Here is a 14348-nt window from a genome sequence, read left to right as displayed (position 1 = left end):
TGATAACAATAAAATACCTATATGAGAATTATCATTTAAAAAAATATAATAATATTCTATTATTAATATGTAATTTCGTTTTAATTATATCATAAAGGGAAAATTTAAATCAAATACCTAAAATCATGGAGAAGCCGACACATAAGCAAAATCACTTCATAAATAATAGTATAGATTAGCGGATATTTAAAAGATTTAAGAAAACCAAAAAATTTATCTCATAAGGAAAAAGAATCTCAGAGTATACCGCGTATGATTGGAAAAATGATGTTTCACATATACTTCTGGAAAGATAAGGATTTATACTTGGCTGGTGAAACACCTTGAAAGGTTTTGATGGCTTGATATGAACAAGAAATACTAAAGCTTCTTACTCACCTCTACACACTGAAATAGACAATGAAATGTACGAAAAAACTATAAAATTGAAAAAAAATTGTTCTTAATCGATGAAGATGGTTTCAAAACCAGAAGAATAGCATACTTCTGCAATATTTACAGAAAAAGTCCAAAGGCTTCGAGATAGCTTTGTTACCTTTCAATTCAAGTATGTACCCAGATCTCATAATAAAAGGATATACATTCTTTCACGTGATGCACGAAGTGAATCTTCTTATTTTGTCTATATAGACACAGTGTAACGACCCCAATCAGGTCTATTGGTCTAATTGAATTATTTTAGACTAAACCAAATGGTTTGGTTTTCATATATTTTATTTAATTATTGTTAACCCTATCCCCACCAATACGTGTGTTTCTATACCTAATATATAAACATATACGTATCTCCTTCTTCAATCCAAGCCGCCTCCTCCCTTATTGCCATCCACGAACGTGGTCTCTCCACATCTCCTTCTCCTTCTTAATGGTTTTCTCTTGGTGTAAAAGGAGAAGACAACACCCGTGAGTCACCACCATAGTCTACCTTTTCTCATCATCGGGAAGCCACGTCCTCGCCACCAAAATCATTGCAAGCCACCACGGTCGAGACTTGGGCAAGTGAGGCCACAATCTCATTCTTTCTTGTGCACCAAGCTTCTTTCTCTCCGCCTTTGAGTTATCGTTATCATCACCACCGGTTATGGAGTTAAGTTGTGAGCCACCCGAGTCTAAGATCCATCATTTCTACTCAAGCCGTGAAGGTTAAAGTGTCTTCATCATCTGTTTCTTGTATTGCAAGCAACCATTATGAATAAACCATAACGTGACATGCCATGCACAGGAATTTAGGTGTGAATTATTTGGTAAATAATTCAGCTAAAGCCTAGACTGAGAGACATATTCGTTTGGGTATTTCCGGATCAATAGTCGATATTGGCTAAGGTGAGGGCTATTCTCGTAATTTCTCGTACACGACCTAGGATTTCGAGTGAACACAATTTAGTTCTAATATGTATCCGTCTTTGTGAATTGAGTCAGTCCGATGTCTGATTGGAGTATGCGTGATAGTTTAGGTTCTTTGCTTAAACCGGATATAAGGGTCTAGATGGTTCAACTTTGATTGTTTCATTTAGAACTGATATATTATAATATTATTAATATAATATTTATTTATTATTGATTGTGTATGGGATTTTGCCGGGTACAGAGAGTTTTATCTGTAGGCCGGGTTTTGTGTAGGTTACGGTCAGCTTTAGTCGACCGGTTGATCGTAGCTGTTGGTCGATAAATCGTCTCCGGGCGTGTGTTGCCGAGCATATATTCGGTGGGTTTGGGCTTGTTAGTGGGCCGGTCGCTAGGACCATTGTTTGATTTTTGGGTACTTTAGGTGCCGTGTTTGTTATGTATTAGTATTAAATTATATTTATTCGGAGTGCTATGTCCAAGTCAATGAAATTTGGGCTTAGCATCCCATACCTCACTGAGTGACTCCCCTGTTGCTCACCCCTCTTTCTTCCCCATTTCAGGTGAGACATACGAGTATATGATACATGGACAGATTGGTGCTACTGGACTTTTTATTCGAATTATTATTTGGGTTTTGGGTGAGTGGATTTGTGCTTATGGGCTATTGTGTTATGAGTTATTGTTGTTGGCCCATTTTTCTCGAGATAGGAGGTGACGGGTGTTACACACAGAATTTCCAGTTTGATTAGAAGAGTCTTAATCGATTCTCTTTAAGTCGATAAAACTCAGATAAATTTATGGTTCACAGTTTAAGTTGATCCGATTACCGATTCAGCTCGGATCATTGCTCAAGATACATGCATATAGCTTAATCTACATGTTAATTGCTGATATCAATAATGCCGGCTTACATCATCTCAAACTGTTACATAAAATACAGAATCCTTTTATAATATCGATAAGATATCTGAAAACTTTAAAATATTTTAGGATATTAACATTTTGGAGAGAAAATTTAAGGTCTTATAAATAAAGAAAAAAAATTGCTAAAACGGAACAAAAAAAAAGCAAAGTTGTCCTTTTGGTATAAAATTATTTTGTCCATTTTCTTGTCTCTTTTACCCTTTCCAATTCTAAAACTTAATGAATTAAATAGTTTTATAAATAAAAAATATATACAAATAGAAATAATTGATATAACATCCATATATACAATCTGATATTTTTTTGGTTGAAAAACTTGATAAATTAAAATTTTAAATTACTTTCTACTAAAAGTATATTTCGTCTTCTACGGAAAATGATGAGTAGAAATTGAATTCCAGATTAAACAAATACATCTACATTTTTAGAACGAACACTCTACTTTTAAATAAACTTTTAAATATGGAGAATGTGAATTCTACCAATTGTAAAGTTAGCTACTAGAATGTAGTTTCTACTTTTATGAGATATTCTTAAATTATATGAATGTGAAATCTAGACACTACTCAAACGGATACATGAGGTATTCTGCTTGTGGGATTTTTGTCTTGGTTTTACGATGTGTAGAAAGTGCGTTTTACGGATAAGAAAACCTGACTTTGGCAAAAATTATGGAAATTTCAGTAAGAAAATTTTTAACTTTCTTAAAACGTGTATAGGTCGATTTACCTTGTCAGATTTTTTTTTCTTTTTATTAATTTTTTTATCTAACGTGTTTTTCTTTTTTATTAAACTTTTTAACTTTTTTTTTAATTTTAACATTTTTAAAAAGTTTGTAAAAAATAAAATAAAACTTTGTAAAATGTTTTCAATAAAACTCTAACAAAATAAAATTTATAAAAATAAAAATAAAACGTTACAATTTTTTTTAATAAAAACGTTAAATTAACTTGATAAAAATATTTAACAAAGTTTATTTTTATAATAAGTTTAAAACGTTTGTCGACTTTTTAATTTTATCAAAAAAAGCTTTTAAATTTTAACGTTTTTAAAATGTTCTTTTCCTTTTTATTCAACTTTTTAAAATTAAATTTAACTTTTAAAATTGTTTTAATGTGTTTAATTTGATTAATCAAATGTTAGTTTAGTTTAGGAATTACGAAAAAATTATACTAAAAAACAATTTAATGATATTATTATACTAAAGAGACAATCATGCTGTTTATCGTTACTTCCTATATGGACCGTAGAAGAAATTGACGGAGTTACGATGGGCCACGTAGTAAGAGACAGGGAGAGAAATGATCACGGTTTCGGACGGAATAAGCATGGGCGTATTTGGATCCAAGTTAACTAACTTCCGAAAGCAAAAGAGATGTGTAATGAATGAAACCTCATGTTACAGAAACGAACGTAACGTTTTGAACTTTTGATGCAAGCCACATGATTTTAGCCATTTTGGGAGGTGAGGAGAATCTATCTACGTGTTTTACCAAACCCACAAAAGAAAAATGTAGAAGAGGAAGTTGTGACGAAAAAGAATACCACGTCATTGACTAATTGCTCTTTTTCATTCAAAAGTTTTCATTTTATGAGTGGGGCAACCTAAGGCAACGTGGTTCTTCAAATATCGCAACTTCATTTTTCATTTTACTAGCCTACGTGTTTCTTTTTGGAGCGGCCAAATACAAATCAGACTCGGAGGTGTTTTAAATAAATAAGCAAATAACTTCGACGTCGGAAAATTTCCTTGAATTTAAAATAATAAGCATGTTCGTTTCCGATGACTATAAACGATATACATAACCTCTGTTAGTTTGTAAATTTGTATGTCGCAGCGGCAAGCGTCTTGTGACCAATATGTTATTCGTTGCACTATCGTAGGTTTTGTGATTTGTGACCTGAGAGGCTGCGACCTATACTTTTACTTTTTAACCATCATATTTTCCAGTGATTTGAAATCGCGATTTGCAACCAGTTGCACATCGTACACAGTGAAACGAACAACAACATACGATTTATGACTTATAACCTAATCGCATGATAGCAAAACGGACAACAACATACGATTTATGACTTATAACCTAATCGCATGATAGCAAAACGAACAATAACATGCGAGATCAATCGCAAGTCGCAAGCCACATCGACAAGTAAACAAAAAGGAGTAGACTAGTTTTGTGTTAGAAACATGTTTCAATAAATGATTTCCTAAACTGACGAAGTTCGATTACTATAGCATGATGTAATCAGTGTCTGCTTAATGCATGTGTTTTTAGTGCACTAGATCTTTTTTTTTTGGTTATTTTATTTAAAAGTTTAAGGTTCTTATTTATTAAATCACATAGACATTAGAGTTCGATATTCAAACTTACTACAACACAATTATATTGGGATCAGCATAAAGCTTATTGAATCCTGGTCATAGAACCGCAATATATGATTATATTCCAAACTGTTAAACTATTTGAAAAATATCCAAAATAACATTTAAAAAGTTATAAGAAAATAGAACATAAAAATAATTCTAACTATATTATTTATTAAATAACAAAATGGTTAAACTATTCTAAATCTTAAACATTATTTTAACCTTAATCGTTTAATACTAGTTTTAAATTCAAATATAATATGAAAAATTCAAATTTTGATAAATGAATATATTGATATTTGAGAAAAAGAATTTCTTACGTTGAGTGCTTTAGTGCTATTTGAAACTATTTTTCCAAGCTATTTATTTCCATACCAATTAAACTTTATTGTATGTATGTCGACAAGTATCTTCGCTTAAACACTCACACTAAACTTAAGTCACGTGTTTTCAAGTATAATTATTATAACAAACTAAAGCAACGGCTGAGATCCATTTCTCATGTGTTGTCTTTTGACGATTTGTTATTGTAATTCGCAGAAATAACTAATCAAATGGAAGGCTGAAAATTAAAGAAGGTTCAGGAAACAACTCGACCTATCATTTCTCATCATCCTGTCCTATAAGTACATACGTTGATCCGTCATTACATCATACAAGCTTCTACTCAAGATCCATCTTAAAGTTTAAAACCTTTTGTTTCATACTTCAGATCGTCCTCTTTCACTCGAACACTTAAGTCTTTGGAAATGGCAACGGCGTCGTTTAACATGCAGTCAGTCTTCGCCGGTGGATTGACCATTCGCAAGATCAACACAAACAACCTTTTCTTCGCCGGAAACTTCCCTAATCTCAAGAGGAAGTTTCCTGTGGGAGTGAGATGCATGGCTGAGGTACATATACTTTCTTAACTTTGTAAACCCAACGGTCACTTTATTAATAAGAAATCTGACCGTCTGTTGTTTGACTTTTGCAGCGAGAACCAATGAAGGATGAGTCTGCCCCGTCGACCTCGGCGGCTCAGCCTTTGCCTAAGTCATCGTCCCCACCACCACCACCTCCTCCTACTAAGCCTAAGGTATCATTTTTTGTTTGTGTTAGTATCAGTCTGGTTATTAGTTATTTTCTCTCATGGTTTCTTTTTTTTCTTTGCCATCATGGTTTTATCTATAAACAATTCAAAGCTCCCTTTGTTTCACAACAATTGATCTTCAAATAACCAACACTTAATATATCTTTGTGTTATTATCGTTGTTTAACTGTTTTGTAAATGTCGACCACATAAATAAATCATCTATAAATAATTACTACGTTAAGAAGGAGAAAAAAGAAATTAATAAACTATGGATAAACGAAAATTATAACCAATACAAGACATTAAGTAAATTATATTAAAATACTTTTGTAATAATTTAAGATATATATAGATACTTGAGACATACTTTTTTGATAAGTACTTACTTGAGACGAACTTTGTTCTTTGTTCTTGATTTCAAATTTATAACACACAACATCCCAGAAGGATTAAAAAGTACTGTGTTGATAATTTTGGGATATGGTTAAATATAGGTGAGCACCAAGTTTAGCGACTTGCTAGCGTTTAGCGGTCCAGCACCAGAGAGAATAAATGGCCGTTTAGCGATGGTTGGATTCGTGGCTGCGTTGGCAGTTGAACTTTCCAAAGGAGAAAATGTTTTCGCCCAGATCTCCGACGGTGGAGTCTCGTGGTTCCTTGGCACGACAGCTATCTTGACACTTGCGTCGCTTGTGCCACTTTTCCAAGGCGTCACCGTTGAGTCGAAGTCCAAAGGTTTCATGACATCAAACGTTGAGCTTTGGAATGGGCGATTCGCAATGCTTGGTTTAGTCGCTTTGGCGTTCACTGAGTTCGTCAAGGGTGGAACCCTCATCTGAGGAAATATAATTTTGGTTTGCCCCTGAATTCTGTAAAGTAAAATCTGGCTTGCTCTTTATGTCCAGTTATGTACTAGTGAGTTTGGGTTATATGAAAAACTTTTGGTTATATAACATATGTATAATCATCTTAGCAAAAAAATATCATTTTTATAACAGTAAAAACGAAAAAACAAGTACATTGTCCATTTGCTATAAATCTCTTTTTGCTCCGTTGGATATAGATACCCATTCATATAAACTAAACTAAGAGTCAGAAAATATTAAAAATTATACAAAATGTACATAAATAAGGAATAATCATAAGAAAAATATTTTGGTTGACTAAATACTAGTATAACATAATTTCATTTTCTTGATCTACGGATGGCAGAAAACACAATCTAGTGTCTATGAACATGTAGATTGTAGTTTCAGTTAACTATATAGATATATGCTGCATGTAGATACTAATATCTACCTAATGGTTTTCATTCTACCACCACAGAATAAAACAGCTGTAATTTTTCATAAGATCTGAACTATTGTAGATTTCATGAACTATTGTTTTTTTAAATATCTAACTAGATTTTGATCCGCGCTTAGCGCGGGACTATTCGGTTTACTTAACTTGATTTATTATAAATTATAATTTTATCTATAGTTACATATTTTATTTTTTATATATTTTAGTTAAATAAGCATTGGCATGCCTCACATTTTCTTTAGTATATTTTTAAAAGTTAAAAACTGAATCGGAGTAATACATCGTCTAACATGTCTGGTATTGGGAAAATTTAGTTTTTATAATTCTATTATGATAAATGATAGAGCTGAGTAAAATATCCGGATCCAAAAAATCATATTGAACCCGATCCAAAAAGTAATACCGAACCCATATCAAAATTGATTAATACATGATTGGATATACAATTTTAATATAGGAAGAACCAGATTCGAACTCAACTCGAAGGAAATATTTCGGGTATCCTAAAATGCTCAAAACACCGGAAATATCTAAACATTTTGTTCTCCACCAAAATTTCCAAATAAATCCAATTTTAGTTTTAGATATTTACTCTTACCTTATTTAAATGTATACGTTTTATATAATTTTATTTTTGGATTTTGAGAATTTAAGGTATTTATAAACTCGACCCAAGATAGTCATAGAATTAAATATTTTTAAACTTAGAATAATATGTCATGGGTTCTGAAAATTTAAAGTATATTTAAAGTCCACGCAAGATATTTAGAGAATGAATTTTTTAATTTTAGATATTTAATCTTACATTATTTAAATTTATATGTTTTATATTATTATTTTTTTGGATTTTGAGACATTAAGGTATATTTAAGCTCCATGCAAGATAGTCATAGATATGTAGAAGTTTAAAATCTTTAATTGCATTGGGATACTAACTATTATCAAGATAGGTAATTTTTTCGATTTTTTTTGAATTGTAGATAAGATTCTGAAAAAAAATCTTTTGTTGATTTGGAAATCGAATGTTTGAAAGTTTGATAGTTGCTAAAAATATGGTCAAAATTATATTATTTTAAAAATATATTAGATTTTGATTCACGCTTTAAAAGCGCGAAATTACTTTTGTTGATAAAATTATTAACTCAGTTGTTCACTTATAATAGAAATCAAAAACTTAATTTTAACTCATTTGTACTTGATAAATATTCTAGATGTAATGACTCAGAAAACTTTAGTTTTATTCAATTCTATTTTAATGATGAGCAAATTGCTGAAATTATTTTGGAAACATATATTTTATATTTTTTATCTTGTTTCAAATGAAATTGAGATTGTTGCCCAAGTTAACAGCTAAAAATTAACTTAAAGCTCCCAGATTATTCATAGTGTCTATATATTGTGTTTCCCCTATATTGTACCATAGAAATCCTTTATTTTGCTTGTATGGAAGTTTTTGGTATATATTACTCTATTAACAAACTGTGCATTAAAAGATATTGTATGTTGTCAAAGTTTACAACTCGTGAATTAATCAAAAACCACTTTTGAAATTATCTATACAAATATTTTGTAATGAAAAAAATATATTGGGAAGTTACAAAAAAATCATATTCAGTCTTGAACGAAATATTTTTAAAATGAAATTATAATATGTTGAAATACATAACACATTTATAGTGTTGTTTATAATATTACTTAGCTAACTATATATCCCCAACCGTTCATAGTGTTATATGATATTTTTATAGTTAGTATTATCTTTGAAAATAATCCCCTTTCTATTATTTGAGGAGATCATTTTAAAAACAACATTTAGTTCATGTGTTTATAACAAGTATGCCATTTCCTAGGTGGCAACACCATATTCATTCTCACCCTCTCTAATTAATTGCCCTCTCTTTACTAGACTTATTACATTCTTTGCCATTATTCATTAATTATAGTTTTTTTTTTGACATCATTCTATTACTCAAAGAACATGAGGTGGTCTGGGTAACCAAACCGGAATAGAACAACCCATAAAATAAAGAGCTCTATGAAAAGATCTTGCAGTCTTAGCTAGGAAATCAGCAAAGTGATTTTGTGCTCGGGGGATATGTGAAATCTTGAAGTCCGGGAAGCATACTAAAAGAGTTCCTATTTGCTCCAGCTCCGTTGCAAAGCTCGGCCACCCTTGAGGGTTCTTGATCATATCTATCACATCCTTACAATCCGTTCCAAAAGTCTGGCATGTAGAATGTTGAAGCATGTTCTCCATCGCCCATCGCAGTGCTTCCAGTTCCGAATGCAGAGCGGATTCTCGCCTTAGCATATTCCGAACTCCCAGTAGCTGTACATTCCCCAAGCCATCCTTCCATACCCAGCCACTTCCACTGAACTGCGCTGTAGCCGTCCAGGATCCATCCACCATGCATATGTTTGTCAAGCTTATGACTTGAGATCCATCATTAGATTCATTCCTTCCATTCTCTTGGAGATTTGCTGACACCCTTTCATTTGCATTAAACCAGGCTTGGCACTCACTCTCCGCATATCGTACCAATTCCAATGGGTCTCTATCGATTCCTCTAAACAGCTTGTCATTCCTTGCTTTCCAAATATACCAGATTATCCAGGGATAAGGATCCCTGTCTAATTCAGGCTCTACAGTAGCACTCTTCCTCCAGAATAAAAAGTCCATATTTGCATATATACTCTGAACTGGAAAAATATTCGGGTTTGTTGGAGTAGCTGATAAAGACCATGCTTGTAGTGCAGGCGGACATTCGAAAATGGCATGCGTAACAGATTCCTCAGCTTCCCCACATCACGGACAATAATTATCGCATCGCATATTTCTCCTAACAAGGTTCCTTGTTACCGCTACGTGTCCAGTGATCAATTGCCACAGAAGATGGCGAATTTTTTGGGGAGCTTGTACCTTCCAAGCAAATTAAGGCTTGGAGTTTTGTTATACTCGGCTCTAAAACATCATTATCCTTCACTTCTTTCAACATATTTCTGGCCACCCAATATCCTGATTTAACCGTGTATTGGCCATTTTTGGTATAACTCCAGCAAAATGTATCCCGGCGATGCCCTGAGCTTAGAGCCATACTCCTAATAAGTGATATATCTTCCGCTTCAACATAGTTCTCAAGCCTAGTCATATCCCATTTCCCCCGCTCCCGGTCCATAAGATCACTGACTCTCATGTTTGGGTGTACAACTGGTGCTATGGACCGAGCCGGTCTAGCCGGGATAGTCGGAATCCACTGATCCTCCCAGATCTTGATATCATATCCCGAATGAACTTTTTGTCGGATCCCCAGAAGCAAAAGCTCTCTTGCCGCTGAAATGCTAGTCCACACATATGATGGGCTGTTTATCTTAATTGTTCGTAAAGGCGAACTCAAATTATAATACCTTCCTCTTAATACCCTAGCGACCAAAGAATCAGGGTATTGTGTTAATCTCCAGAGTTGTTTTGCCAATAATGCCAAATTAAACTCATGAATCAATCTAAAACCAATCCCTCCCTCTTCTCTTGGTAAGCAAACCTTCTCCCATTTAGCCCAATGTATCCCTCTCTTAGGTGGGTTTGAGCTCCACCAAAATTGTGCAATAGCACTAGCTAGATTTTCACAGATCTCTAACGGGAGAAGGAAAGTAAACATAACATATGTCGGCAAAGCTAGCAGAATCGATTTTATCAGCACCTCTTTCCCCCCTTTCGAAAGCCATCTACCAGTCCATCCATTCACCCGATGCAGCAGCTTATCTTTCAAGAAAGAAAATAGCTTGCACTTAGATCCACTAATATCCTCTGGGATTCCAAGATAGTTACCCATACCCCCTTCATTCTGAATAGCAATTGCGTCCTTAATCTGTTGACGTGTAGCCGCATTGATCCTCTTACCAAAGAGTAAGGAAGATTTCTCAAAATTAATACATTGTCCAGAAGCTTTCCCATATTTCCTTACCACTTCCATCACTTCTTCACATTCACGGGGCTCCGCCTTACAGAAGAAAAGGCTATCATCAGCAAAGAGAAGGTGCGATACCGAAGGACACACTCGTGTGACACGCATCCCTGTTATCTTCCCTTGGTTCTCTGCATGATTAAGAAGGCTAACGAGCGCTTCCGTGCATAGAATAAAGATGAAAGGAGACAAAGGATTTCCTTGACGTAACCCTCTTTCTGGAACAATGTTTCCCTGGGGTTGTCCATTCATGAGGACTTTATATTTGACCGATGATATACACCTCATAATCCATGTAATCCAGGTTTTACAAAAACCCATTTTCCTCATGACTGCTTCAATAAAGGACCATTCCATCCTGTCATATGCCTTGCTCATATCAGTTTTAATGGCCATCCTCTTATTTCGACCACTCGGCTTAGTCCTCAAAGCATGAAATAATTCCTGAGCTATCATAACATTGTCCGAGATTTGTCTTCCAGCAACAAAGGCTGACTGGGTTTCCGAGATCCTATTAGGTAAAACCTTTTTTAATCTTTGGCATAAGACCTTAGATATTATTTTGTAGCTCACATTACATAGACTGATTGGCCGGAACTATGACATCTCATTTGGCCGAGTCGTTTTTGGAATAAGGCAGATGTTGGTATCATTTAATCCGCACGGCATCGTCCCATCTACCAGGAATTGATTAACCATAAGAGTTAAGTCTTCCTTTACAATATCCCAAAATTTCTGATAAAAGAGTGCAGTCATTCCATCTGGCTCAGGTGCCTTCTCTGGATGCATAGCAAAAAGCGCCAATTTCACCTCCCATTCTGTAACCGGTGCTATGAGATCATTATTTATCGGTTCTGTAATCGTTGTGGACACCTCCGACAATGCCTCCTCTAACTCCTCTGGATTTGATGATTCAAAGATCTGTCTGAAATAACTGGTAGCAATGGCTACCAAGCCTTCCTCATCCTCCACTACATTACCACTCTCATCTAGAAGCTGAGTGATCCTATTTCTCGCTCTCCTCTATTTAGTCAGCGCATGAAAGAATTTAGTATTCCTATATCCTTCGCGTAACCAAAAAATTCTGCTCTTTTGCTTCCAGAAGAGTTTTTCTGCCTTAAGGGCATCCGAAAGCTCTTTCAGCGCATCGGCTATTTCCTCAGTCGTTGCTGTGTCACTCGAATAGAGACCCTCCACCTTCTCTTTTAGCTCTTCAACTAACAAGTCAGAATTAAAATTATTTTGTCTTCTCCACTGACTCATTGCTCTCATGCAACTCGCTATATGATCCATGATATTCGCATTTGTGGGCAAATCTGGTGATTTCCATCCTTCCAGTACAATCTGTCGCTATAAACTTAATTATAGTTTAGCATAATGTTTTATTCACATGAATATATAACGTGTTTGTTGCATCGATTAGTTTATACTTGGTTATATCAAAACCGGTTGTTTATTAAGATCTTTTATATCATTTTAAATTGGTTACACTATGTATCATATAAAATCGTGTCTTTGTTATTTTAATATATACTCGGTTCACCCTAAAATTTGCATATTAATATGACTCAATTACCTCATTTCACCCTATATACATTCCGGTTATATATTATATCTCATCCCCCCAGTTATTTGGATATATCTCAGTCCTGATATTTATATGTTTTGTTTTTTATAACAAAAAAAATATATATATGATTAGTAGCTTTGACTCATTCGTCATACAACCAAGTTGTATAGATAACTTGTATATAACTCGGATTATCAAAAATCTCAGAACTTTTTTATTCTCTGCATTGTATAAATGATATCTATTGTCTTCTATCTCAAAAATCTTCATGCATTTTTATTTATTTTTCACTTCAAGTATAACTAGCGTAAAATATATACTCCGTGTCATTTATACAATTTATAGACTGATATTTATATTTTTATGTTTTTCTTTTTTAACAAATAATTATGGTTTGTTATATTATGTTTTTCTTCATTGTCAAAATTTTGTCCAAATTATCAATGATGTAAGAGTAGTTATTCCGATCACTTGCGACATTTGGTGAGGGTCTAACTTGGTCAAGAGATAAATTGAAAGTTTTCCTTATATGTGTTTGGATCTGAATACACTCATTTTTCATGGTCGCCTTAGTTTAAATTTTGAATAAGAAGCAATCTAGGAATATATCGGTTTTAATTGGTAACAATACATTTATCACAGAATATACGCTTAAGAGCATATTTCCTTTCTAAATTAATTCCATTACATGGGGATTGATAACATATATTTGTGTTTTACTAACGAAGATTAAATGCGATTATGTTTTGAGTAAGATAATTTTTTTGAGATAGCTAAATCGAAGGTATCTTATCAATGCAATAACAATCATATACAATCTTTGTATTTATTTTTAACCACTCCTTTGTATTTATTTTTCCCTAACTTATTCGGCTAATATGGAATATAGAACTAAACTAGTCTCCTAAATATCTGTTTGGTGCAATGATTAAGGTAGATTTCATAATTTGAAATACATATAGTCTTTTGTGTACAGTTTAGATATGACAATAATACAATTTTGAAACGTCACATGATTAGCTTTTTGGAATTAAATTCGGAGACATTATCAATTAGGGATAGTGCACATAAATTTTATCAATCAGTAGATTAGAAATTAATGCAAATTAATCGCCAATTTGGGATTGTAAACATAAATAATTTCTTTTCAAATGATACGATCAATTAGTGATTGTAGACGTACATTATTATTTGCATTAATTTTTTAATTACCTAGCAAAGTTTCCTCCCCTGCACTTTATATTCGAAAGACTATATATATCTTGCATTGACATCGCTAAAGCCTCTATCACAACATTAACGATTAAAAAGTATCATTCACAATGCAAGGTTTGAATTTCATTGCTGATTTAAAACCAAAGAAGTTTCTATGGAAGATTAAGGTAAAAGTCATTAGACAATGGAAGTAATACTCGGCTGCTGGTGGAGACCATATAAATTGTTTTAATTGAGTCGATATAATTTATTTGATTGACTCAATTAGACATAGCTACATTTTTGGATGTTCACAAAAATAAAGTTATCAAAGTCTCAACTTATTAAAACACATTTTAGTTGAGTTTTTGGTCAGTATAATATTAAATTAACATATTAGCATATATCATTTGTCTAAAGATATATAATTCAATTAAATATAATAATCATATATATAATCTTATTATTTTGATAACATTATTTAATTCAAGTAAAAAATAGGGAATAAATCCATGAATTTAAATAAATTAATGGGGGATTTGATGGTGTCTATTTAATATCAAATCCAGTAATATTCTTTTTCTATATTTACTTGATTCA

The 14348-nt window shown here is 33.1% G+C and overlaps 2 protein-coding genes and 1 long non-coding RNA gene across 3 annotated transcripts; 2 read left to right on the top strand and 1 right to left on the bottom strand.

The window, feature by feature from the left end:
• Nucleotides 1–795: 795 nt before the first annotated feature.
• LOC130512781 (uncharacterized) lies at nt 796–2079 on the top strand. Its single transcript, XR_008946361.1, has 3 exons — nt 796–1142; nt 1223–1323; nt 1908–2079. It is a non-coding gene; the product is annotated as an uncharacterized LOC130512781 (long non-coding RNA).
• Nucleotides 2080–5287: 3208 nt separating this feature from the next.
• LOC108857082 (early light-induced protein 1, chloroplastic) lies at nt 5288–6672 on the top strand. Its single transcript, XM_018631010.2, has 3 exons — nt 5288–5535; nt 5619–5720; nt 6212–6672. Exons 1-3 carry the CDS (start codon nt 5392–5394, stop codon nt 6554–6556), a joined length of 591 nt encoding a protein of 196 aa, XP_018486512.2. The 5' UTR covers nt 5288–5391; the 3' UTR covers nt 6557–6672.
• A 2554-nt stretch (nt 6673–9226) lies between these two features.
• Nucleotides 9227–9702, bottom strand: LOC130494839 (uncharacterized). Its single transcript, XM_056985648.1, has 2 exons — nt 9382–9702; nt 9227–9325 (listed from the first exon to the last, which is right to left on the bottom strand). The coding sequence occupies exons 1-2, from the start codon at nt 9700–9702 to the stop codon at nt 9227–9229; spliced, it is 420 nt and encodes a 139-aa protein (XP_056841628.1).
• Nucleotides 9703–14348: the final 4646 nt, after the last annotated feature.

Source organism: Raphanus sativus, chromosome 5, assembly GCF_000801105.2.
Source record: "Raphanus sativus cultivar WK10039 chromosome 5, ASM80110v3, whole genome shotgun sequence".
Lineage (NCBI taxonomy): Eukaryota > Viridiplantae > Streptophyta > Magnoliopsida > Brassicales > Brassicaceae > Raphanus > Raphanus sativus.
The sequence above is the reverse complement of the archived record's forward strand: the minus strand, read 5'-3'. Positions and strand labels throughout refer to the sequence as shown.

Coding starts and splice junctions, on each gene's coding strand:
- LOC108857082 (XM_018631010.2), top strand. CDS start 5,392: ATGGCAACGGCGTCGTTTAACATGCAGTCAGTCTTCGCCGGTGGATTG. Junction 5,536..5,618: donor GAGTGAGATGCATGGCTGAG/GTACATATACTT, acceptor TGACTTTTGCAG/CGAGAACCAATGAAGGATGA. Junction 5,721..6,211: donor CTCCTCCTACTAAGCCTAAG/GTATCATTTTTT, acceptor GGTTAAATATAG/GTGAGCACCAAGTTTAGCGA.
- LOC130494839 (XM_056985648.1), bottom strand. CDS start 9,702: ATGGACTTTTTATTCTGGAGGAAGAGTGCTACTGTAGAGCCTGAATTA. Junction 9,326..9,381: donor AGTTCAGTGGAAGTGGCTGG/GTATGGAAGGAT, acceptor GAATATGCTAAG/GCGAGAATCCGCTCTGCATT.